General features: G+C 41.4%; 1 protein-coding gene across 2 annotated transcripts; it reads left to right on the top strand.

Annotated features, from left to right (window-relative positions):
- Positions 1–4,325: 4,325 nt before the first annotated feature.
- On the top strand, positions 4,326–26,718 carry LOC136343582 (early growth response protein 1-A-like). 2 transcript variants are annotated; one of them, XM_066290396.1, is made up of 6 exons: positions 4,326–4,671; positions 7,637–7,841; positions 8,077–8,287; positions 21,999–23,170; positions 24,018–24,278; positions 24,804–26,718. In XM_066290396.1, the coding sequence occupies exons 2-5, from the start codon at positions 7,731–7,733 to the stop codon at positions 24,255–24,257; spliced, it is 1,734 nt and encodes a 577-aa protein (XP_066146493.1). In that variant the 5' UTR covers positions 4,326–4,671; positions 7,637–7,730; the 3' UTR covers positions 24,258–24,278; positions 24,804–26,718. The 2 variants fall into 2 exon arrangements, with proteins under 2 accessions (XP_066146493.1, XP_066146494.1); XM_066290397.1 differs by lacking the exons at positions 4,326–4,671; positions 7,637–7,841; positions 8,077–8,287 and adding an exon at positions 15,842–17,419.
- The last annotated feature ends 256 nt before the right edge of the window (positions 26,719–26,974 follow it).

Here is a 26,974-nt window from a genome sequence, read left to right as displayed (position 1 = left end):
TACCTCTTATGCGGCACACAGGCCGGCGTATCCCAATTTTAAGATATCAAGTTATTTCGTTGGAAAATTCTCGAAACCCGAGATTTCAGGGAGATCAGGTAAATGGCAACGCCGAGCTTAAATTTTGTCTTTTGTACTTGAAGATGGCCAGAACTAAGGTTTGACAAAAATCTTGTCCTCGACGATGGAACATCAATAGATTGTTTATTCAAAACTGAAGACAGACTCTGTATAGAAACCAGAACACGAGTTTCGGAAATTGTTTGCGGAATTGTGAAGTTCCGAGTGCATCAGCCAAGTCTGGCAATCATTGAAAAAAAATAATAAAGTTGACACTTCACATTTCCTTCAAGTTCGAAAATCCGCCTATGGCGGCACGCCTTAACTGCACTTACCCTGACAGTCTTCAAACGTAACCAGTGTTGTCATTCGCATGGTATCTTTAGTTTTCAGGAGTTGCTCTTTCTAAGAGAAAGCTTCTGTAGACCCATAAAGAGCGCTGGATGAACGATTTATCAACATACGGCAAGATCTTACTTTGATAGCTAGCATTACTCACTTTCGGCCATGATGATTACGAAACAAAAGAACGAGGCAATGTTGCCATTAATACGTTGTTCTTAGTCGTCGTCGTCGGGAGTTCTGTTTCGAGAAACCAGAAGTCCTGCTAAGAGCGTTATCAAAGCTGTAAGTAAAAACTGTGGGATTTAATCCCTGTGGAATTACGACAAGCGACGCTTGTACGCGGCTTTAGCTGAATTGTTTTATTTTTTTACCCTCAAGCACCCAACACTATTTATATCGTTGTTTTTAGGACGGCCTGTATAGTTGTGAAAAGGAAGCTTGGTTGAGTACCTCAAGAGAGGTAAGTAAAAAATTTATAAGAAAATAAATTTTGTTGCACCCACGCACCAGCGCAATTTTGCACCTTATCTGAAGATCTGGCGATGTGATCAAAATTTTGACAAGAATCTTCTTGATTTCCGGAACTCTCAGGCTACGCATTGGTAGATGTTTTCGTGTTTGCCCTTTTAGGAACCAAAAACTGTTTATATTGATAAACGATCTGTGGCGGATACGATTTTGTATTAAGCTGCATTAACTGACTATTGATGACAAATCGATTGAAATGAACTACATACTTCTTCGAGAACCTGGCGATGCGCTCACAATTTGACAGCTGCTTTCAGCCATTTAAACTTTCAAACAAAAGAACGCTGCCATATTGCCATTTACACATTGCTCTATGTTCTTCAATTATCTTGCTCTTTGGTTGCAATACTAAAAACTGCCTTTCAGGCGTCCAAACCCGTTCAAGGAAGTATTAAAAAGTACCGGGAACTAGTGATGTATTCCGCACGACCCGGGCACCTTTTACAGATCACTTACTAATTAAATATAACTTACAGCAAGCTAACCGCATACCTCCTGTCGACTTATCGCGTACCTTCAATCTTCGGTTAATTTCGCACCTTGGTCTTCGCTCTCGCTTCTTCGGGCAGATACAGGCCGGGTGCAAAGAAGATGGAGCTCAAGGTGTACCAAGGAACGGCAAGGAGCTGTATTCAGTTAATTGTCATCTACTGTATTCCGGTGACATTTTAAGATAAGTCAATTAGGTGAGCTGTACGAGACGGAGCAATAAGAACAAACAGATCCAGCTATGTTCTTGGTTTCGCTTAGTAGATTTCTTTTTTAGGAAACGATTGATTCCTACAAACAATACAATGACGAAATCGACTTACGTAAAGCATAAAAATTTAACGACTTCTGCTAAATAAAGTTTTAATGGATAAAAATAGCTAAAGAGTCAATAGTTTTCCTCGTGTGAGCCCACGGAAACTCGCCGTAAATATTTTTAATCATTTAGTTGTCAATTGGAAATTTCTTTGCGTGGGTTTTAGTCTATTCTGATCAGATTGATCTACGATAATTAATGCAGGGCCAATACCTAGTTACGAACTAAATGCACGTTCCGTTCCTGTTTTAATGACCACCTTGAAACATCCCAAACAAAGTTATCCGCTCTACAGTCCAGTAAACAACTGCGTACTCACTTAATTACGTTCAAATCGTGCCAGTTTTCTGGAAACACAGCCGTTAGCTTAATCGTATTAGCAGGTGATGTTTAATAAACAACCTAAAAATAATCCTCCTAATCATTTATGAGCCTGCAACGTCACGGGACGCTCGGTGGTCGTCGCAACGCCTTAACGGGCCAGGAGTGAAGGTATGTAAGGGAAACGTCATCCTGGTTTTAAGCTGGAAATCGTTTCTTGGTAGAGATTATCGAAAGAGATTTCCAAATGGTGTTTTTATGCGATAATCGATGTGTTATGAGGCATGAAAATATGGGTCAAAAATAGAGCGATTGAGCTATTTTTAAGCGGTTATGTTGTTCACCTTTGTATTGACTTTCCTGCTGCCACCCACCAAATTGGAAGTTAGGTGGTCAGAAGCTAAATATATTCTATTTATGCGGTAAAAATAAATTATTGAAGGTTTAATTTGGTACCTTCAATAATTAATATTCATTGTTCCAAGTCGGGTTCTTAATGGTCCTAGCAATCTCTTCGAGGCATTTTAATCCTGAATTTAAGGCGATTTATGAGTAAGTTTTTAGTTTAATTTCAGATAATATTAGTAAATATAACATTAGGAACATCTTCGGGTTTTCTCACTCAACAACCTACTAACCTCCTTTCTAAGAAAACAATATGAAGAAGTAAAATCAACTAAACACCTTCAGCAAATATCTAATGAAATTCCTTGAGTAGGTTTTGAGGAGAATACCAGTTTTACATATCCTCAGGAGCAGTTAGGAGAGTCTTCTGCGCTAAACGAAGGCACTGAGGAAGAAATTCCAGAAGAAGGTGTCGAATTTACCTTAATCTCAGAGTGTTCACTCACGTAATTCCGCAAAGATTCCGGGGCCTTGCTCATGCTCAAAGAAATCAACTGCAATAAGCAAGAGAAGCTGGAGCGAGGCCAAAACTGCGAAAGCAAAACAAATCAACACCAAACTCCTACTGGGAGGTAATTCCAACTATAGTGATGGGCAGAAATATTAAAAAAAGGCACAAAAATATCAAAGCCATCAAATTCTTCTGGTTTTGTGATTGATTTGGTCCTCACTACTTCCCATTCGAACGCCTTGGACCAATGGGAGTCTTCAACACTTCATTTGTCGACAGCCTTCCCCCCAATCATTATATTCAGGTGTAGGGGACGAAAAAGTTTTTTTCTGGGCACTATTTTGATGCAGCAAAACTCCCTGAAGGACGAGCTTTCAACAGATTCTGAGCTTCTCGATGACTAGTGTTCCGGAATTTGAAGTTTTCTTCGATTTCCCGTGAAACTTCATCTTTCGTGGCCAAAAGCATAATCCTACAGTGTGTCTCATGTTGATGCATTGCTGGAAAATGATAGTAGAAAGCACCAACCATCCATGAACATGGCTCTATTCTTGAAACTATTTAGAATTCATTGAAGAGCAGGATTGAAGGATTTATCCTAGTTCACCATCAGCAGTATAACATCGCATATTAAAGGTTGAACCATGAATATCCAGTGAACATCTCCAGGAGGATAAATTCTCAAGCCAATCGGAGTTTTCACAGGTGTTAAGTGCCTGGCAAGTTTGCCGTGACATTGATAATTCGGCCCTTAATCTTTATTCGGAATTACTCCCAACAAATCCTCTTTAGGTATTCTGGCGGACATGAGGTAGTGATGTCAGACATGATTCGGAAATTTTATTTTTGGAGCCGGGACTCGAAAACTGTTGTTTTTGGACCGCGTGCCAAACTTAATAACGTTATTCGATTCGGGATTTAGGAGCATTGTGCAAATATGATTTAACCGATAAAAATAGCGTAGGCTAACGAGCCTTACTGTCCCAAATCCTGGACAGTTCATGCCAAAATTCTCAGCCGCGCCTCAGCTCCATCACGGTCACAAGAATCAAAATCCTTTCTAACGGAAGTGATGGGCGTGAGTATATAACACTTAAGGTGTTGTTGGTAAATACATGATAAAACTGTTCAATGACAATGGGTTTTATGCAACATGCGTTATGAATGAACGTTTATGTTAATGGTCCGATATCTCATTGATGTCTTGTAATAACTTGGCTGTTACATAACTCGGCACCTTAAAGGAGTTTACCAAATCCATCAATAAGAAAAACAGTATGGCGTTCAAATCATCGGCGTCGTCATAGAGACGTCGTCGGTCGGCAGCGTCGCGTCGACCAACACGAGTACAGTGACGTACTTTTGCGGGGGCGCCGAAAATACGTGGGCCCCCGGCTCCACATGGCGAGATTCATTCATGGCTTTGATATCACTGTTGTTTCGCAAACCGGACCGAGATGTGAAGTTTCTTTTTGATCCGAAGTGAAGTGCGTGTCGTGGTTTCAGTGCGATCATTGCGAGACGGGCCCGATCGAGGGATACAACCCTGGATCGTGACGGGTCTTGGCGGGAAAAGTGCCAGTGCGAAAGGGAAATTCAGGAGTATTGAGAGTGAAAAGTGGCGTTAAGTACTGCGCAACAGAGCCGGATTTAATGGTGTCTGGTGGTGATCATCGCATTCGGGACCAATGTCGATTTATTTGTGATTTAGTGCCTTTGAAAAGAGCGACTGTCAGCAGCTGTTCATAAGCGTTTTGTGAGTATTTGTTTTTCCACTTAGAGCTGCATCGCTCAAATCCGGTAGAAATTATTGAGAGCAAACAATAATTTTCAAGAGACAACAAAGTTCTCATTGCATTTGAAAGCAAGACAGTCCTGCCTATCTGGCACTCTCACTAAATTTCACCGAATATGAGGTTCTTCATAATGTCACAATTTTTATAGCAGATATTCTGTTCATCTTAATTTCCTAACATAGTAACGATATGGAACTCATGTCCTCCCTTAAAGTTTGCCGCAGTGTCTCTTACTTCTGGCTAGATAAATCTGCTATTTAAAATTCTGATGCAAATATCAAGCAGTATTATCGGGTTAGATCAGGTTAAGTCTGAATACAGCCCATTGAGGCGTTGCTGAAGGCAAGGTTTCACAGTAGCGCACTAATCCGCATCTTCTCGGTAGCGAGAATACCTAAAGGTAACCTTCCTGTATTTAAAACGAAATTTATATTCATTAAATCTATATATTTCGATAAAACCCAGCTATACTCTGTCCAACCTTCGGTCGACTATCATTGTGTGTACACAGGGTGTCTGGTGACTAGGCGGCCACAGGCTAAGGGAGAGTTCCTTGAAGAATTTCGAGTCGAAAATGTGTAAATAACTTCTGCCCGGGAACGGTTCGTTTTCAAGATACAGAGTGTTCAACTATTTATTATTATTATTTTTTAATAAGTTCTTAAAAATATGCTCTTTAATATTTCGAAAACGGTTTTACATGTGTGAACGAAATTCTAACTAGGTACGACTTATCTTTGAAATTTTTCGTATTTTCCTTTCAAAGGGATTAGAAATATTTTTTATCAATAACAGGTACTTGAGCGACACAATATTGGGAGACCTTTTTTTCAGCAATTGATGGAACATTAAAACAAAAATATTTACGTTGAAAAAAGTCAGTGGCGTACTGTTTTTTTCAGTAAAAATGTGTCTCCCATGGCTATACGGACGTCACTGGTATAAGTGAAAATGTTCTGATTTTCCCAAAACATTTGCATTGATCCTGCCTAGCACGTTCTCTATTGCATGTTCACATCTAAAACCATTTTTGAAAATCTTAAATAATATATTTTTAAAAAACCAGTAATTGAACACTTTGTATTTTGGATATATATATATATGCAGGGACGTTTTTGGACAAAATCCTTGAGTGTATCTGTTGTTACCACTAAAGAGGAATATTCACTATCTAATCTTCAGATCTGATTTTCAATAGGATTAATTTGTTACGAACCTTTGAACACGCTGTGCTTTTAAATCCAAAGTGCCTAAGAAGGGTAATGTTTACGTTAAGCGAACTTTCAAGAGTTTCTAAACTATTACTTTTGAGGGATATGCGGCTTCCCCGGAGTTAACAGTTTGAGACCATTGTTTTGATACGAATTCTCAATTGAATCAAGATTCTTTGGCTCGAGATGATTTAGGGTGAATGGTGTTAGGGGTACCTGCTTCCTATGCATGAACCCCACCTTCCATCCCATTCAGACAGTTTTCAAAGTAATTAAATGTATTTTATTGTCCCCTGACCGAACCTGTAGATTTTTTCTACAGTTGATACTGTCTCACTTTAGTCGTACTCTTTTCTTTCTAAGTTATTTTACGAAGTTCAAGTTCAATTCACCTTTTGAAAAAAGCATCCAATGCCCAGTCTAGGTCGAGGTCTAGATTAATCATGTGTATGCTACATTTACCGCTGGAAATTGGAAGCCATCGGGTTAGTTTAGGTTAGGTACATCCCATAAAAATAAGATAAATAAGAATGTCCATAAAATTAACTTGAATTAATCTGAACGAATCAGGCCAATCAGCGATAAAATATTGAGCACTTTCTCACGTCTTGGATAGGAATTTTGTTTTTTGGTTTAGAGATCGGGAGAGATGAGATCTTGATGATTTCAGATTTTATCGTTATTTACGATAATTCGTTAAATCGAGCTTAGGTCCTGTGGACGAAGCCGATGATTAACCTTCCGATGAATCAGTGGATTTTGAAAATTATAAAAAATATGAAGCTTTCACACCCTACAATCAGTTACTAGAGAACTAAACATTTTTTTCTTTCTCGATATTATGCGGAATCGACCTTAAGTTTCAGTGAAGTGAATTTTGACTCACCCCGTATAATACCAACATTGTGTAAGTATCCTGATCTCTGCGTGCAACGATTTCTTTGATGAAGTTACATTCTCTGATATTAACGTGGCAAAGCTGGGTTTTGGCCAAAGAGAAATTAAAGACCCTGAGGGTTGACAAATATCATATTTCAAGGAGGAAAACACGTTTTACTGGAACTCGTAGAGTTTCAGGTGTGGAATTCGAAGGGATTCTCTACCACCGATACCAATTCAAGAACTGCTCCACACTTGATAAACTCTTTCCTTCTAACAATAAGCAAACGAAGATTAAAATCGGGAAGTTTCCCATGTCACTGGTCACTAAAGGCTCAATTTGGGGGCAAAAGGCAGTGATAGTGCAGGTTGATGAGTGAAGCGACCTAAAGAAGAATATAACTGAAAAGAGATTCATATTCAGAACAAAAACGTCACCAAACCCTCTTTGTTCCAGTCCAACGTGACTTCGCTTGGTTATGGTCAGATCAAACATCTTTTTCTCTCTTTTCATGATTTTTCTTTGAAACGAAAGTCAGAAAAGGATCGATTGTATCACCTTGAAATCGGGTCTTAGACGTATTTATGGTCATCTGGACTGGTTTCCCTATTTGGCCGGGATCCATTTGAACCGGTCGCAAAACAAGACGATGCTTAAAATGTTTTTGATACTCCGTAACAGGTGGATCTCAGCACCAAAGCTCACCTTTTCATAGAGATCTTTATAACAATGGAAAAAGTTTTCATATAGTGCATAATTCAACGCGGTCTACGTCATAAATGTGCCGATCGGGGTCACGCCAGTAGGAGTAATTGGAAATTCTCTTTTTTCCAGGTTCCGAGACTCAATTTGGGACTTGAGTGTTGAGGTCCATTTGGCCGTATGGCAAGAGGTCTGCTAATCTCTGGCCAAGCAGTCACCTGTCAAAATGTTAACTCTTGCCATGCGCCCGTCTCAACATAGTGACGTAACTCGGGTACCATCAAGCGGACTTAGTACCAACAACAATAACGGCGATGAGTTCGTGGACATTTTGCAGGTAAGAATCTTTGGAAAAATTGCTCCTCCCACCAACATTAAGTCCGCTCCATTAAGATTCTTGATTACCACACCCTGGTCCCTTGACTCTCCCACTCTCTTCTTAAAGAAAATCTTTAATCCTGTGGGCGATGTTTGTGCCTTCTAGACAATTTCCCCGTCTAGACTGCAGACCCTTGGAAAATAACCACTTTCTTTTAGCATAACACAGACAATGACCTTTTGTTCATGTGCAGGTCCAACAAATCCTTCTGGATAGCAATCGCAGAGATCCAGGAGGGTTGCATCCGGCTCCATCTCAGGTGCCCCCTCGTTTGGTGATGGATGCCACCACCTCCTCTTACTACTACAGCACCCCCACATACCACCAAACTCCCCCAGGATCAGCGGGTGCGAGCATGGACGAGCTGGTTGCCATGTGGTTCAGTGGAGGACCGAGTGCTTCCAGTAAGTTGACTTTTCCCGTAAAAAATAATATACATGAGCACTTATTAGGGCTAATTTATGTGATTAATAAATTGCGTTTATTGAGTCACTAATTCGATTAAAGTTGTGAGAGTTTATCTGGTGAGTCACAGTTTATATAAGACGGAATTTCTCTCTTAAGGAAATGGACCTGAAAGTTGAAAAATCAGTTTTTTGTTTTAACAAGCTTCACTAGCTTCCACCCTGAATCATCAAATTCACAAATTTGATTAAAATATGAAATCGGACGAGTTTCGAGCTGTTTGTGCCATCTTCAGGAAATTATTTTGGACCTAGCAGCAGTAAGATATTTCAAAATCTAAATAAATTCTTCATTTTAGCCTAGACGGGTGTGTTTTCATGTAAGATATGCATTAAACTCGAATCGGTGGAATTCTGAATACTTCTGGATATATGCGAGAATTTACTTTTCTTACTTTTATTTCTTGTAAATATTTCAAAAATTACTTATCATAGAGTAATGGAAAAGGATTTTGCCGAGGCCCTATCTAAAAACACACAAAGCTACAGCGCTGCAACTTTTAGCGAATTTTTAGTTTTTTTATTAGTTCGTGTTTGCATTTTAAAGTAATCGAAATAGAGTCGAAGAACGAATTTTCTTTTCGAAAAGGGACAATTTAGATTTTGTGTAGCATGATTTTCAATCTCCCGATTGGTTAACTACCTCAGAACCGTTGAACCGAAACGATTAAATTTGTTTAGACATTTTTTATTGAACCATCACCATCAATCATGACAGAATGAGTGACATATGTGATGTAAATGACAGCGACCCTTGACATTTTTGACTTGTAATATTGAATTGACAATTGAGCAGCAGTGCACGTACGCAACCCTCCATTTGCGGCGGTATTGCTGAAAATAGTTTATTAGAAACATTTAAACCCGGTACGTTGTTTAAGAATTTTATTATGGTCGGAGAAAAGGTGTAGTTTTATTGGCTGAAAATAGTTTTCTGTAATTCCCACACGCTACCAATCTGTCAGTGACGGAAAATACTTTTTTTCGGCATTCACTCATGTTCCCAATTCGGAAAGCTTTCAAATAGCTTCCAGAAACCTAATGAAATTTACCAGTTTCGTAGCTTCAGTGTTTCAAAATCTTAAAAAAATCTTCCTTTAACCACTACATTTTACTGTTATTTCGAACCATGTCTCAGTGCCATTTCTTAGCTTCTGCGTGTCATTCTCAACCTCTTCTCCCTTCTCCCGGTCATGTTAAAACAACTAAACCAATAGCCAGTCATTACCAGCACCAAATAAGGAGATTCCCGTGTTGTGTACACGCACATTTATTCAAATTAGCGTATTAATTGTTATTTCATCAACTTCCTTAACCACTCTGCAACTGAGTCCCATATTCGCCGCCTCCTCACTCTATTCGGTTCACCAATGATATTAAAAGTCATAATTGCTCCATAGTTTCAATATCACCTTTTTCGGTTTTTGCCTTACGTAATTGCTGCCGTGTAATATTTGCCACTTTTACATTAGTTGAGCCCACATACAATTCACCCGGCCTACGCCAATGGCAACGTCATTCCTCGTGAGATTCCAGTAGCGGAGCGATATTTCATTGACCGTCTCCGAACGAAAACCCTTTCGTACGAGGCTGCGGTAAAGTGGCTTTGGGTGTGTGTCATTGTCGCGAGTCTTTGACTGATGACAACGTCAAGGGATAGTTGTTGACATGCGTGCAGTAAAATTGATTTTACCGCACCCTCAATTTGAATCGAAATTACTTAAAAAAAAAAAGAAGAGATAGCACATATTCGTTCGTTTAGGAGAAATATTGCATCACCCATGCCACAATGCGTTTATATCGATCGATTTTCTTGCTAAAAAAATTACTTTTTTGCGATTAAGATTGAAGTAATGAGATTTCACAAATAACCGGAAATGATAATAATGCGAACAATGCGGTTAACAAGCGGGAATTGAAATTTATAGACTTTTTCTCGTAAATACCTTGTGTGAAGTTTCCACGAAAAGTCTTGTTTTTCTGCCCACACTCGCCCTAGATTCGAGGGTCAAATTCATTCATGAAACTTAAATACCTCATTGTGGAAGCTCGAGAGAGTACGTAGCTCGATATTATTTACCCCTGATGAAATTGTCAATTTTAATAAGTTAATGGAACGAGAACCTGATACACATCGAGGCAAATTATTAGGAAACGAGAAATAATGGCAATTACTGCAAATCATCAATTAGGAAAAATCAGTTTAAATCGATATAATTCTTGGAAAATAATTGCCTCGTAAGACAGCGAAGTGCCAAGGCCAAAGAGGTTAAAATTACCAATTTCGGAGGTTCAGCTCAGTCGAGGATTTAGCCTACGTCTGTCATTCCCAACTAAGAAAGCTCCAATGGCTAGGAAAGAAGTCGAAGCAACGATGTACCGGAGAAACACATTCAAAGAATCCATGCAGTCACCTCCATTACATCTCCTGCAGAAGCTTAAGAGTGATGATTGATGATCATGTGATGACAAAGACAGCATTAATCAACAGCAATTTCAAAGCATGATGTTTAGTTGGGTTATGCAATATTGTGATAACATAAAAGTTTTTCATCAAGTCATCGGTAAGAGATGTTCATCAACATTTTTTTCTAAATACGTCCCTGGCAAGTTTTTTGCCTATTTTAAGAGAACTTTTTATTGCAAATTCATTGATGCGTTTATGCTTAGGCTTTTTAATTACCTTTTTTATACACACCCATCACGGATAAAAGGACAAAAGACCAGCTCAAATGATCAGTTCTTTCCAGCAACGTTGCTCCCGCCGCGAGCTCCTCGTAGTTCGGCGCAATGATTTTTCGAAAAAAATTAAATAAATCGTGCATGACTCACTGTATTATTCACAAGAGCATTTTTCCACAAGCTTAACTCGGTTCTTTCCATTTTCAATTTTCTCTCTCCGACAAACAATGAGGAATCGGACTTAGATCTCTCATCTCTCTGATCCAGTCGTGCATGATCCCGTGTGAAACTGAGGAGGTTCAGACGGCACACGTGAGAATTCAGAGTGGCATATTGATATTTCATTTACGCCCAAAACTCAATGCGAAGAGGTTTTTAAGCAATTAGATGAAACGGTCGGCTGTGTAATACCAGCATTGTTCGCCACTGTTGATACTTCGGATGGCGGTAAAACAGGGAAATTGTCAGAACGCCACTGGTGACTTTTACTGGGAAAAGTGCAACAACATGCCCATTCATCCCTCGTCATTCCTCCCTGTTTACGAGAGAGAGTGCGCTTTTCCTCGCCCACTCCTTGTTTTCATTCACTAAAATGCCAACACCCTGCTTCTAGGTCATGCAACATGCCCGCCTCTGGTTTATTTTCCATCCAGAGAGCTTTTTGCAATTCTACCCGTCATATTTCATTATTAATCCAAAATTGTAGTTTGGTATTTTAGGTAATGCTAAAGGTGACTGGATTTTTAATAACGCTTCCCACTTATGCCCAAAAATGGGAAGTGCGTTTGCTTGTAATCGGATAAAATGCTTTTGATTTGGATTCCAGACTTCTTCCAGTTCTCAACTCTTAAATTCACATTTTGAGTATCCGAATCGCCCCATTTTTCCAGCCCAACCACACTTACCCCCTCCGGGCACCCCATCATTATTTTTTTCCACAAATAAACCATTTGCGTCATCCCCATGAAACTACAATGAGTTTCCCTCGGGGTGAGGGGGGGGGTGGGGGGTAAGAAAACGCCACCTGTGAATCGATTCGACGTCGAAGAGGGCAAACCACACCCCACAAGAGGCTCTGTTAGCCGGGGCTCGTGTCGCTCGTCCTGACGTCACGTTCATTCATGGGTTCACATCCCCTAAGTGGGCTCCCCACTCTCCGACTGCTGACGGTCAATGCCGTTTGGGGTGATGGCTACGGGGGCTCGTCTGAAAGTGGAGTTGACGGGAGTTCGAGGTGAAGGACGTGGCGAGATTGCCGAAATGAGATTTCAAAAATAACTACCCATCACCACTAAAAATACCGTCAATCAGCTGGTTTCATAGAACGTAATGGGCGTTACGCAATTTTAAAAATACATTGGAGTTTTAATTTTTTACGTAAACTCGTAAGTGAGTTCAACGTCTATAAATACACGCTTAAGCATTTGCGTCTGTAGTGAATCATTATAGTGAGGTTTGCTTGAAAAGACCTAAATCTCTCCCATGTTAGAAAACGCATTGTTACCACCGGCTAGCAGTTGCTCAAGACATAAATTCACCGAGAAAGTGTCCGGTTATTTTGAAACACCATTTCGAAATAGAAACGTCGCAGCTAATAATATCAACTCCATAAATGCGGAGGTGTTGGGTGACAAAATACCCATTAAATCTGGGCGCAAACAGAAAAATCAGCTTAATTTTCGAAAAACATCTGTTTCGAAATCCTGACTTTTCTGCTCTTAATTCGGACTTAATAAAAAAGTTGAGGTATACATAAGTCCTTCGTCACGTCTATTAACAAAACAAGGGTATAGAGAGCACAGGCAGTAAATCGGATTTTGCGGTAGGCAAAGTGGAACTCGGGAAAAGATTAAAGCAGTTGGGGTTTGAAAGGGTCAAATCTCGTTAGACATGAATGTCTGAGAAAATAAAGATCAAAGAAGGAGCCATTATTATAGGTAATGCCAGAGGAATTAAGTTTCTACGAGAAATGCGGTCTTTCATAGTTCTGTATAAATAATAATCTAATGGGGAAAGATCTGGCAAAAATGCGGGCCAACATGCGCCTTCAGCGTTTCCAACGACTCTGCCCGAGAGGGGGATTTTGGTGCGTGATTTTTCTACAAAACACTTGGTACAGACGCAAAATTCCTCAAACTTATCTATAAAAACGTAGCAAAAGCAAACCTACTACTGACGTGGGTATGACTACACAGTGAGTTCAATAGTTATTTTTAAGAATTCGAAATTCAAATTGTTTATGTTAGAGTATGCGAATGATTTTTTCGACTTTACGTAAGAATGGACTATTTTCGGACTCAATATTGTGATGACCGAAAGTCTATATTTACTCACGGGAGGGGAACAATACCATAATATTTCCCTGCGATACTCTAGTGACTTCAGAACTCATGGAATGCGTTTATGTATTAAAAGAGAATATATAGGTACCGCATCAGCAAAAAGTGGCAACATTGCGACGGGTCCCTATTACGTCCCCGTGGGTGGACCCGATGCCACAGCCGGGTCACTTTCGGGACCCGTGGGACGTGCCGCTCGTATCCGTGGTTAGGTTGGTGTCTGTTTGTTTGGGTTCGTATTATAAATAAATTTCAAAATTAACCGCTTCCCACTAATTCGTCCGCGGTTTCATTGTCAATATGTCAATGTCTTGTTGTGGTTTGAGCAATGCGGGGGTCCTGAAGTTCATACGCAGTCTGCAATTCAGAGTAAACACGAACCAAGATGTTGGTTGGGGTAGTTGGAATGATTTCTAAATATTTCATCAGTGTTTCAGACAAGAGTTTATTTTCATTTCGCAAGAAATTCAAGGATTTTCTCATACCTCTTCACATCTACTCATGTTGATAAAATTGCACGATCGGAGATAAAAACATGCAAACTTGGAATGCAGGTTCTCAAAATATCTTTCAATTTAAGTTGCCACGAACTGGAACAACTCGGACGGACCTGAAATATTCCTCAAAATTTACCATACGTCATTACATGTCTAGAAAATGTTTCAACCCATTCACGCTTAGATCTTCTCCTCTCAGCCCCGCCCTCCAATAAGAGCGACGGGCCCTCAGCGTTTTTGCTGGATTAACGATTCTGACCCTAACCCAATTTCTTGAATTTCGGCCCTTTGCAAGAGACGTATGTACCCAATTTACTCTGGATACGTAGACTTGAAACACATTTCTTATTCATAAACGGTGGAATAGCTAAGAACGGCCCGCGGGTTCTTATGCTCCGTGTGTGGTGAAAATTTCTAAATTGCATCAGCACTTCGTATTTTCGATTTAAGCTACGACAAACGGCACAAATTTTCATTTTAAAGATCTCGAAATTACCTGCCAAAGCTGGTTTGCTTATCGAAATTTGTAATACCGACCGCTGTGCGCACAAATTTCTAATTGAAAAGTAATTCAAAGTCCTCCTGGATGTAAAAACAAAAAATAAGCGCCCGGTGCTGTCACTCGGTATGAGGTAAGTCGGAGTCTTCCTGGAAACAGTCGCCCAGCGCGAGCATTCTCGTAATAGTTATTACGCAAAAACATGCGGTTGAGCTGAGCGATTGTACTGCTTGGGGTGGAAGAGTTTTTGCAGGCGTATTTTGAAATATTGGCTTAAAACAGGGATTTTAGCATTGACAAAGCGTAAGTCCGTGAAATTACCATGAACCTGTAGAGCTGATTTTAGCCTGAATTAGCCGTAGAAAATCTTAAATATTGGGGTGTCTGGCAAGGGCGGGTGGCTTTTTTGGGGAAATGCTCTTAAACGTTGAGAATTCTTACAAAATTAAAGGCACGTTGCAAACCTGACAGGGTGGCTCAACGAAGTGTGATACTTCTAAGCTCACAAATTTTTAGTTACTAAATTTAAAAAAAAAATAGTTAAAATAAACAGGGACACTCAAAATCATCGTTTAAGAGAACATTCATCTTCAACCGTTTTTAATATGTTGCCGCATACAATTTTACGTTTTGACACCTTGAGACAATACAATTTTATACCATTTCTATGCCACAGGAATCTGATAACATAGACGAATTTGTAGCACTCTCTATAACAGCCGAAGAATAATAGAAACCCAAAAGCCATCTAATGACAATAAATTTCTTCGGCATCTTCACCGCGTTTGGGTTTGTCACTTACGGTCGCGTTTGAGTCATTGAACTTTCCGTGTGAGCCCCTTAAACCGGGCAAAATCACCCTTTGCGCCCTTTCTGTGTCCACCACCCCGTTATTTACCCCCCGACAAATCCATTTCCAGAGAAACTTTGCGAAAAATCCCGCATTGCAACCCTTAATTCGGCAATTTGTTTCGCAGGTGTCGCCCAAAATTCAATAACACCACGGCGTGCCTTATAGCACCAGATGCGACAAACATTTTAAGAATGTCTCTATAGTTGATGTGGTGAATTCTGACCGAATAGGGAAATGGGGGGGAAATAGTGAGAATGAGATGAAGTTGAGAAATTAAGCATCCCTTATACATACGCGCTTTACTTTTGCCCTTTAGTGGGGGTATGACAAAGTCTGGTGAATCTTTTACCTGCATTTCATTTGATTTTGTACTCTCGGGCACGAAATTAAGTCATATCGAAAAGTTCCTCGTTGTTGCCACATTTATTGTTTTCTGAGATGTAAAGGACTTTTTTCTTTAATGGGGCGGTATAGATTTCACTGCACTTTCGAATTCTGTCCGAAAATGTGAGGAATTTATACAGAATGCTTTTCGCCGAAGTTGAGACCTTTTAAAAAAATGGCGGTCAAAGAGAGTTCGCTAATATTGTAGCTTACGTCACTTATGCACCGACGTTATTTCACGGTCAAATAGATCGATAAATTGCCTCAAAATATGCGAACATTTCTGTTCAGGTTGTGCCTTCAAAACTCAAATTTGATGATGCAAAAAACTTCAAGATTATCTAAATCTGCTGGTCGTGTCATGTGAAGTTGAGCCCAAAGTGCCCTTTAAAATTTATATTTTTTCGGTTCGAAGTTAATTCGAAATTCTCGAACGTGTCTAATCGCGTTGACAAATGAAATTTTCAAAAACTCATTGAATACTTTCCTACCTCGCAAGACCAGGAAGTGGTGTTTTGCAGGACAAGCCGTAGGTAAAGCCTGGAAACTTGGACAACACTGCAAAGCATACTTTCGGTTGCGCGACCTACAATATTTCCTTCTTGCCGATTTTAGCTCATACTTTATTCCTTTTTTTAGATTTGAATTTTATATAAAAATTATTTGAAAATATAAAACAGTGACGTCAACATATTACCAAAGACACTGACTTTTTTACAGTATTATTTCGCAGGCACAGGGATCGGAGGATGATGGTTTGCCGATCTCGTAGGCCAACTTTCGGGTCTTGACCGGTAAAACGGTTCAGGTAGAAAAATTGAACAGAAAGTGCACACCTTTTGGCTGCTCATAAAAATAAAATTTATTTGCGTTATTTTTAAAACTGACAAGTTTGCAATCACCTTCTGCAAAAGCTCGCAGTTGGTCAAAAGGTTCACCATGTAATGCTCGTGTTGTAAAGAGAATGTGTGGTTCAACATTCTAAGGGTGCTAAATCTTTTCGGTGCGTATCGGCAACGTTGTAGTATATCGGCACGCGCCAGGATACCCCTTGAGCACGAACTTAGCGTGCGCCCCGGTATAACCTGTTCGCGGCGCCAGCGCTCTCCCAGTGACGTCATTCAGCGTCACGAAAGGAAGGGGTAGAGGGGAGGTGCCGCTGATACAGGAGAGCAACCATTGGTTGGCCAAATATGGCACAGCCGGTTCATTCATAAAAGTGGTTGAGCGCGACGTGTCGCCGTGTAGTCGCACTGAGATCTTAGCGCAGGCCGGAGGTACTATTTTCGAACGCGGTACCTACATCGTTAAGGCGCGATTTTCAAATTACCTTGCACAAGAAGATTCGCATCAACCATGGATACCGGTAGCGCAACCAAGGCTCGGTGGTACGGCCGCGATCACCAGTGACTTCAAGTGCGCTTAAATCGAGAAAAACCATAGTTAAGTGACTGCAAAGGGTTTATATTGTGGAGCCGGAAGAGTCAAAACCCAGTGGCAAAATGATAATGGACACTTTGGACACGTTGTCCAGCCACCAGCATCACCATCCGCATGTCTCCTCGGCGTTTCTGTTAACCGAAACAGCGGCGGCAGCGGCTCACCACTTTAACGTGCTGAGTTTCGACACTTGCCTGTACAAGGGAGGATCTGGAGCCAGTTCAGGGGGCAGTCCCACCCCGGCATCGGTGTGCGCCTCTGAAGGGGACATCGGCGTCGAGGGGCCCCCTGGTGACCTCAACACCCCCATCACTACAGCAGCGGACGCGCCCTCCTTTTTTGGTCCCGGCACCGTCATCGAACCACCCCCCATTACAGGTCAGTCTAAATTATTCAAGCGAGGACTTTCATGCTCAGTTGGACGCAGTAATTGAATGACTTTACCTTGTATATTTGCTCGGTCAATTAGGCGCAGTTAGGTCTTAATTTATCTTATATATTGCAACCTAAAACCATATGCCAGTCCAGACAAAACAGCGTTCCTGCTGACTCTGCTGCTAATTTTAACCAGCACAAGTTACGTAGTATTTTCGATCCTGGATACTAAGTGCGAAGTATTTATAAACTCACCCGAGCAATCCGTGTGCACCTGTTCCCCCATGATTTTAGTAGACCCAATTCCGAAAAAGTCGCAGGAATGATCCTGGAATCGATAGGGCCTACTCATTCATCAAAATCCATTCATGAAAACGTTACTATGAGGAGCATGGCGGCGCCCTATCGCCCCCATAAATGTCAAGAGCAACGTGGAAAAGGTCTGACTTGTTGACTGGAAACAAAAATCGATATTCGTTCTCGCTGGCTGTCGCAGGTTTGCAGGAATTTCTCCATGATAAAAATGGAAAATTATACGAGAGTTTCGGAAAGTATCGGACCTGCATTAAGACCGATTGTTATGGGGATGCCTACGCTCTGGCTCCTGCACAAAGCAAACAAAATTCCATGTGGGCGGCCCTACGATATGCTTTTGTCGTAGGTTTGATAGTAAACCGATGTGATGAATGAATGAAAATTCAATTCATTCATCACCTAACTGTACTCACGTGAAATCTTCTCAATAATCACCCCAATTATACTGGGGTCACCTCCCGGTGTGAAATCACAGTTGATTTAAGAAGGCACTTTTTGGCTCGACCTATAGGTAGTATTTTTGAACCACCCTGTAGCATTTTGTTCAAATTTATGCGTTTATTATAGTGAAGGCTTCTCGAAATAGTGCCGGAGAACACTGCATTTTGATGCCTTCACACTTTGATATCCTACAAGTCGGTCTATTTTTAACCATTTGTGAGACTGAATGGCGCTGAAATGACCATAACTACGTCAGGTAGCTGCCAGTGGTGCTTAGACGTTTTCTAACCCTCTGCACATTATTGTGTGCTATTTGGATGATATTTTCAAGCATGCTATTTCTGATATTGAGACTCTTCTAACTACATCTAACCGTTTTAATGCTCCATGAAATTTTGGCATTTTCGCCCTTTGGCGAGTTAAAGCCGTTATTCTTAGAAACTGCGGAAATGTTAGACGAGCAACGTGAGGCTACAAGGAAACGTGCAAAATCTCGCCCTGTATGTTGAAGAGGACTAGATGACACGGTGGTAATAAATCATTGCGGTGCCCGCCAATGTAGGCTGGTGGGGAGAGTTTAATCAGACTACTACAGGGCGTTTCAAACTCACATTCCTCTCTAGAAGGATTCCCATATAAGGAAAATGCGTGTCTTTGATCAGCTCCGAAATCCTCTGAGAAATGTGTTTTTTATTCACGATTTTCTAACAGACCGGGATCTATAAATTTAGGATGCACGGGCTTAGGACCCTTAACGACGACATAAGAGAATCAATACCGAATGACCAGCATTGCCAGTTTTCTTGAGCTACTTTTGTTTTTCTAACTTATCTAAACTTGTTTTTCTCTAAAGCTTCGACTAAAAATACCCTTAAAGCTGCCCTGAAGTAAATAGACTGACGTCACGAGGATTTCGTCTGCCCAGGGCTTCAAGGCCTCTGTCACGAGACTTCTCTAGAGGTCGCAACTGGTGCGCATGCAAAAATCGATGTATGGGAGCCCTGGCTACGCCATGAAAAGCGCCCAAATCGATACTTTCTATTCATTCACATACGCATTTGATGTACCATCAATACACCAGAACCACCCCACATCATTTTATAACAGATAGAAATTTCTTCTTAGCCGATTCCGACCAATAAGTGTGCGCTTCTATAAAAATCATGGCAACAAGTGCCAACATCTGTTCGGGTTTTCGTGGGCGGACATTTCGAGGCATCCGAAATACCTACATAATTGAAGATCGATCCACGATGCCGCCAACACACAACTTCGGGCTTGTTGACCCTTTGTCGTTACACCAAGATCAAACTATTCAATTTCACTTTGATTTTGCATAAACAAACGTGTTCCATTCGCTATTTGTACAGAGTCCGACTCTATCTCTTGAGCGTGACAGAGCGTCTTCAACTGTTAGTTCCTCTTTGTCGTTCATCTAGATGTTTAACAGACGTCATTGACCTTGAATCCTCCTCATCCATGTTCCATCTTGCGATTAAGCGAAGGTAACGTTTACGATCTGCAGGCATCTTTGACTAACTTGAATTGACCAATGGCGTTTGCGAAGGCAAATCTGGACAATTAAGTCCGCAAGTTCCTTTCTCGATGGACGGATTTGATGTATGAAACGTTCGGTGCTCCAATGAACGTGAAATTAGCGTCAAAATCTGGTTTAATCCCTCGTTAATGGCCAGATATTCTCGTCCGTTTTGTTCCGTGTTCTACACACGCTCCCTTCCTCCTTGAAGTGTTAAAATATTCTCAAAAATGAATATTGATTTTAAGACCGGGGAAGCACAGTAATCGAAACCTGAAGGTAATTATCCATAAATTATAAATAACCCCTGGTATATTGACCCAAGATCCAATTTCGAGGCCTTCCCCTCACACGTGAACTAGGACATGAGTATCCAAGCGAATTTCGAATTGGTCGGCTAACTTAAATCCGAGCTTAAGTGCTGCTGAAGTCACTTTAAATCGAGTTGCAGTAATCAAGTGCAAATTTATAATCTTTCACGTCTTCAACTTCTATCAATGCTCATTTCAATTAGTAAATATTTAATACTTTTAAAATCACTAGTTAAATAAATTAAATCCGACCTTAAACCACATTAAATCAGTGATTATCGTAAATCAATTCACCCATGGTCATCTCCTTTTTCCGTTCCTTATACATCTCGTTATAAATAAATAAAAAAATGTTGATGTCAAACTTGATCACATCCTCTTTTCATTTCTCATAAATTCAAAAAAGGGGATTGATGTCCATTTGCTGAAAACCTAAACCATTTTAAATCCATTAAAATGCGAAAATTTACGACTTGGACTTGAAAGTTAATGCTCTTGAGTTAAGTCTTGAATTTTTTCATCGATATGCTAAATTGCATTGAATCAGGAACGATTTTAAATTAATCTATGCATGACCTGATTACCCTCTCGTGTGCGTTAAACACAGGTATTACTTAATCCCAGGTAATATCTATGTTTTTCTGCTTTGCGTTAAAGTGGGAAGAGCGACGTTAGAACCGAGGCTAGATTCCAATTTATGCTGTATGCTGTTACATTTAAAATGCTAGATTATGCCACCACCCACCAGCACTGTCTTGTAAATCCTTTAAATCGTAACAAACTTCCGAATAATAGCCGCGGAGTATCGAATAATATAGGTAATAAGTCAGTAAAACTGGATTTAATTTCGGTTTTGAAGCGATTTAAACCGATTTATTTCGAAGCAAAGTGAGGATTTAAGTGAGTCGATTCAGTGGTGGGGCGCGAATCCCTATGCCGCAGGTCCGATGGACCCGACTTACTGAATAGGTGAGCCGAAAGCAGCTAAAACGGGGCATTTTCACTTACTACCTCACTCGGTGCCCAATATCGATATTTCTATCGAAAGACCGCGTCTAATGACCGATAGATATCGATGTCTGCGGTAGACCGATAGTAGAATTTTTCACCGGGACACCGGAGCAGACACGCTTTGTCGGCATGAATGGCGGGTTGAACGGTCCATGACGGACACTTTAAGAGGACACTTTCGGCTGAGAAGATACGAGTTTGTGCAACGAAAAACGACGCGTTCGAGCTTTCCGTGTAACCATCGAAATTTTTAACTGGAGCGTTCGCTTCTAACTGAAGTTAAATGCAGGGCCGGAGCAGGCAGAAGAGCTGTCACCACAGATGTATGATTGTGGCCTTATGAGGCATACGTGAAACAGACACGGGCGTCCGCGATGGCGCTCATTGTGTTAAATCCATCGGTGGATTTTCTTTCGTTGCAACACCCTCAAGGCCGGCAAATGGATTTGCTCATAAATCACCCGGCGTTGCGTTTACCACCTTCTAGAATATTTAGGGGTCAACGATCGCGCTTTATCTTCGCTCAATCAGCGAATTTAGAGCCTCTCCCAAGGGCATTAAATCTAACTGATAATTTAGTGCCTCACCATCGCGGTTCTTAACGTCAAGAAGACGAATGACGGATCAATTACTGCGACATCAAGGCGCAAAATTGCTCGCCCAATTAAATCTTTGACTAAAAAGACCTATATTTATTGGACATACTTTATATAGAACCCGTAAAAAGTTTAATTGCTAATAAAGTTTTACGGCTGATTTCGTGTTTTAATGCATATTTTATACAAACCTTTGCATACGGTTATTGTGTGTGAAAATTGCCTACAGAAGGTGGTTCATTAAGGAAACGATTGTAAGTTATGTCTATTTAGTTGCACTTACTATGCGCCTCTGCCGCCCATATCAAAACACATTCTCAAATGTCTCATCTCTTATCATCGTTTGCAGTAGCGTTTATTTTCTGTTGCAGGCGCTCTCGACCCCGAGGAGCTTTCAATAGAACAGTCGAATCAACAACAGCAACAGCAAAGCTCACCCCATCACTCCCCCACCGGTTCGCATTTAACGGAACGAGTAACGCCTCAAGACTCCGCGCTGAGTCCCAAAGACGACAGCGCTTTATCGAATCAGAGCTCACTGAGCACCATGTATCCTCATCACTCTTCTAACAACAATAACAACATGGGGAAGATGCAGCATCATCGGAGCGTCTACAGCAGCGCCGGAAGCCCCGGCCTTCAGATGCAAAGTCAGGGGAGTCCCTTAGGGATGGCCCCGCAGGGGAATCTGGGTCATAGCCCATCGGCCGTGGGGCAGTGGCTGTTATCCAGCGGGGACAAGCCTATGTATCCGTCGATGTTCGGGTTCCTCCAAGGAACTGGAAGCCAGACGAGTCAGAGCCCCCAGCAGTACTCTAGTGCCACCCCATCGCCGGCGGCTCAGTACGATGATAGGGGAACCGAGCAGCTGATGTTGAGCATGGACTGCACTTCAGGGTTGGCCCTGAAACAGCCCCCTAGTTACCCCAGTTGCTCTACTACTACCACCACTCTTCAACTCGACATGCAGCAAACTGATCTGGTCTACTCCAGTAGAGCTATAGTGACACCCTCAGCGAAGTACCAGTGGGAGACCCAGGAGTACTCCCCGCAAGGCTCAATAGTACCTGGTCCCAGTTCTTTAGTGCCCAAGCAGGAGCCATTTTCCTCACCCTGTGGAACAGACATCCAGCAACCCTCCCCGTACGGACCGGTCCAACTGGCCGAATACAACCCTTCCACCTCAAAAGGACACGAAATCCTCTCTCAAGTGTATCAGCAAAGCCAGATCCCTTTGAAGTTGGTTCCGGTCAAGCCTAGGAAGTACCCGAATAGGCCCAGCAAGACTCCGGTGCACGAACGACCGTACGCGTGTCCAGTTGAAAATTGCGACCGAAGGTTTTCGAGGTCGGACGAGTTGACCCGACATATCCGAATCCATACTGGACAGAAGCCGTTCCAGTGCCGGATTTGCATGCGCAGCTTCTCCCGGTCTGACCATCTGACCACTCATATCAGGACGCATACCGGGGAAAAACCGTTTTCTTGTGACGTTTGTGGGCGGAAGTTCGCTAGGAGCGACGAGAAGAAGAGACACGCCAAGGTAACTTGTCAGTTTGATGATATGTTAGAATCCGTTAGAAATGGAAGAATGGAATTTAGATTGGAAGGTACCGGACAAGTTTTGGTGCCAAATTTGAAACTCATGGAGATAAATTTTGTTAAAAAGTCTCCGTTGCGCGATTTTGGAGTTTGTCAAATTTGGAATTAGAAATTGGCTCGGTTCGTGTCATTTACCAGCAATTTATAACATGCAGATATATGCAGCAAGGCGGTAGTAGCAACGACTACACCTATTTTTGCTCAAGGATAGTTTAAATTGCCGGCTGTCCGGTACTGATATATGAAAAATGAGGTTGTCGTCTAGAACAATAATAAGGTTAAGAGATTTAGTGGCATCTATTACCGAGCGACGTGTTAATTTTTTCTAAAGCCTTTAGGCTTTTAAATTACGTGAGTTATTAAAGCTGTTAATTTTTTACCGCACACTCGGACAACGGGGCCATTGTAATGAACATTAGTTTATTTTTACGCGGAAGCTGCCTTGTAAACGACTCTTTTTCCCATCACTGTTATTATTGATGCATATACGTTGATGGCAAAAAATTCGAGACGAGCGCAAATCGAGATTAAATCTGCCACATGAAGCCATTAATTAAACTGTTTTTAATACATATTTATTAAGACTAATAGAGCTTCATTATCTTGAATATATTGACACATACTAATTGCTAGTGTTTCATGCAAACCACACCACGACATACCCGTCTACCGCTTCTCGGTAATTAATTCAAGACGATAGATAGGAGGAAAACAAGCGCGATTAACTTCAATTTCTTGAATCTTATTACGCCGCATGCTTATTGAAGATCTCTTATCTTCGCTTCCAGGTTCACCTCAAGCAACGCATGAAGAAGGAATCGAAACTTTCCACTTCGAGCTCCTCGTCCGCGGCGAACAACGCTTCGGCCGCTTCAACGCCGCCCTCACACGTCCCCTCGCCATCGCCTCACCACCACACTCACCATCACCACCATCACCACATGCATCCACATCAGATGGGATCGACGCACACCGTCACCAGCGAGGAGGCCGGCGCAATGGAACGAGTCAGCCATGCGCCCCTGTGAGATTTGCCAAACGCCGGCCGGGTAAGTTTGATCTTTTAAGTCTCGAGAAATATCCCGGGAACCGGAAAGCAGACGTCGCCTTCTTCCATGAGTTGAAATGACGCGTCGAGGACGTTTGGAAAGGTCTCTGTCTCCGAAATTTCCGAGAGTTATTCAAAATCGCCCGGAGGAGCAACTGGATTTTTGTCACTGCACGTGCGCGATCCGAGACGGCCATTGAATTTCTCCATGATTCGTCACGGACTTTCCGCAGTTGTCTCTCTCTCGAGAGGAACTATTCTCGATGTCGCAATTCGTTCAAACACCTGTCAGTAGCGACAAACTCCGAGGAGATCTTGCCTGCACTCCCAAAAAAAATGCGTTCGGTACCCGCAGAAACGCCGCTGCCGATCGGAGGGACCTCCTGCAGAAATTCCCACTGGGATTCCGGACACTTCTCCATTTTTGCGAAATTTCGACAATTCTGTAGGAACGAGGCCGCTGGATTTCGAACTTCCATCGGATTTCGCCCGTCCAATAAATCTAATGCTCACTTCCTTGTTCCAGATGCCGGTCGGCGACTGTTTCATTTTAATCCAAGACGACTGTGATCTATCCAGTGTTGCCGAGAGCAATACCACGGACGACGCCCCCAAGATCGTCCTCATCCAGATCGACGAATTTCGCAACCAGACTCCGGAGAGTCTGACCGTCAACGTTGCCACATCGCCCTTGATGTCCAGAGAGGAGAGCCCCAGCCCGGTGCCGGACACGCCCACTTTGCTGTCGCTGACCGAAGCTATGTCGGAAGCGAGCGCAATCGCCCTGTTGCCGATGGAACCCGAGACAGAGGAGCAAAGCTTGGATTTGACTACCAAAGGGTTGGTGCTGATGCCGATGGACAAGGAGGAGGCGCGGGCGTGCAGCCCCAGCATGCCCTTGTTGGCCTCCGACGAGGAGACCAGGGGCAGTAGTGAGGAAAGTGTGAGGGTAGTTAGTGATTGACGCTATGATGATCTCGCTTATACTGAAACTGGGTGCTTTTTCTGTTAGCGTTAAGGAAGTGTCGTAAAGTGCCAATACTGTTGTGCAGAGTGGTGCGGGCAGTTACCATCAGGGAAATTTGACAGCGGTTAGTGCCATAGGTGCAGTCTCGAATACGTTTATAGATTATTACATCTGTAGTGCCATGGTGCATGATCAAGATGATTGGAATTAAGAGATTATTGTGGGCGCTGCTAGACCTTGATTGTGTACTTTAAAGTTCTCAGTACCTACCTTTAAGTCCCTCGTTGTAAATTTGCCCTACATGTTAATGCCAGTTTTCTTGCGCACTCCGACTGATTTTAGTTCTCACGGTGCCATATCACCGATAAAATACGATTGTTATAAATTATATTGTACTAAAAACCTAGTGAAAAATCCTATTTTTGTACTATAGGCGACCTTTTCGAACCCTTGTTATTGAAAAATGAGATGTTTATATTTTATGTTTCGATTGTAGATTTTATAACTTTGAACTAAAAGCTTTAATGGTTCTCTAGGATTAATTATACGAAGTGTTTTCTAAATGCCAAATAACACCGTTCTAATACATTCCGTAGGAACTTAGGATTAGTTTCTAAACCGAGCTCTCTTGGATTTTATTTGACAATAATGGACGTTTTCACATTTCTCTTAAAATTCTTTCGCCGGAGAAGGACCTCTTTAAGTCAATACGAATAGCTCAAAGTGTCAAAGTCCTTGGATAATGTTCTCGATTGCCTTATTGAATGTGTCTTGTATACAAACTTAGTGTTGAAATTGGGTCTCAAAAGTCACGAGTTTATTCAGTTACCGCTCATTCGCGATTCTTGCCAAAATTCCTATGAAGTACACGCAAAGTCTTGCCTGTTCCAGAATAGTTATAAAGAACGTTTTCACTCTAAAGGCCTAATTATTACTAAAAGTATTGTGTAAATTGATTAATAAAGTAACCCCTGTTTTCGTGTAAAAAGTCTATGTAAGATAGCTTTGTATATACATAAAAGGATTATTTAACTTTTGTACATACTTTAATAAAATTGTTAATTAAATCTCCTCTTGTTAAACTCTCCGTTAAATGTTGCCTTCAGCAGTCTTTCGAACCATGTGCTTCGTTCCAGATTCCAATCAAGGTGCCTTTTAGTTTACTTATCACACAACACGTTTGAAATGAAACTTTTTTAGTGAAATTTGTCAAAGAGTAAGCATTGTTGACACCCCCGTGCTAATTCAATCACCCAAGGCTGTAAACTCTTATCGTATTTTCTAAATGTGATATTTGGATACATGGATATTGTCTTTAGAGAAAATAATGTTTAAACAACTATTGTAAGATGTTAAATCTAATTAATAGATACCTTTTAATTCTGTGAAACCCCACCTTTTATAAATATGTTGATGTGTTATCGTCATAAGAAAATGATGTATTTCCCAACGAAATAAATTATGTCAAATATTACTCCTGGTTTGACTCGGCGAAATTCCTCAGCGCTAAGATGGCGGGCCGAAGGAACCAAATATTTGCCGAGCCAATATTGATCGGCAATATGGAGGTCTTATTTGCATTGTCTGGGTATTCTAATGGCGAAAAAACGCGAGAAAACGGACAAACATCTGCAAAAGCCTAAAATCGCCGTCAGTGATGTGAACAATGAGCAATAAATCAACAATTACTGCGGCCGGCTGTAACAACAAAATTGCCAACAACAAGAAAT

Source organism: Euwallacea fornicatus, chromosome 15, assembly GCF_040115645.1.
Source record: "Euwallacea fornicatus isolate EFF26 chromosome 15, ASM4011564v1, whole genome shotgun sequence".
Taxonomy (NCBI): domain Eukaryota; kingdom Metazoa; phylum Arthropoda; class Insecta; order Coleoptera; family Curculionidae; genus Euwallacea; species Euwallacea fornicatus.
The sequence above is the reverse complement of the archived record's forward strand: the minus strand, read 5'-3'. Positions and strand labels throughout refer to the sequence as shown.

What these genes read in the sequence shown, in the direction of transcription:
- LOC136343582 (XM_066290396.1), top strand. Translation starts at nt 7,731, where the DNA reads ATGTTAACTCTTGCCATGCGCCCGTCTCAACATAGTGACGTAACTCGG. An exon ending in AGTTCGTGGACATTTTGCAG is followed by an intron (nt 7,842 to 8,076) that starts GTAAGAATCTTT and finishes GTTCATGTGCAG; the next exon opens with GTCCAACAAATCCTTCTGGA. An exon ending in AGAAGAAGAGACACGCCAAG is followed by an intron (nt 23,171 to 24,017) that starts GTAACTTGTCAG and finishes CTTCGCTTCCAG; the next exon opens with GTTCACCTCAAGCAACGCAT.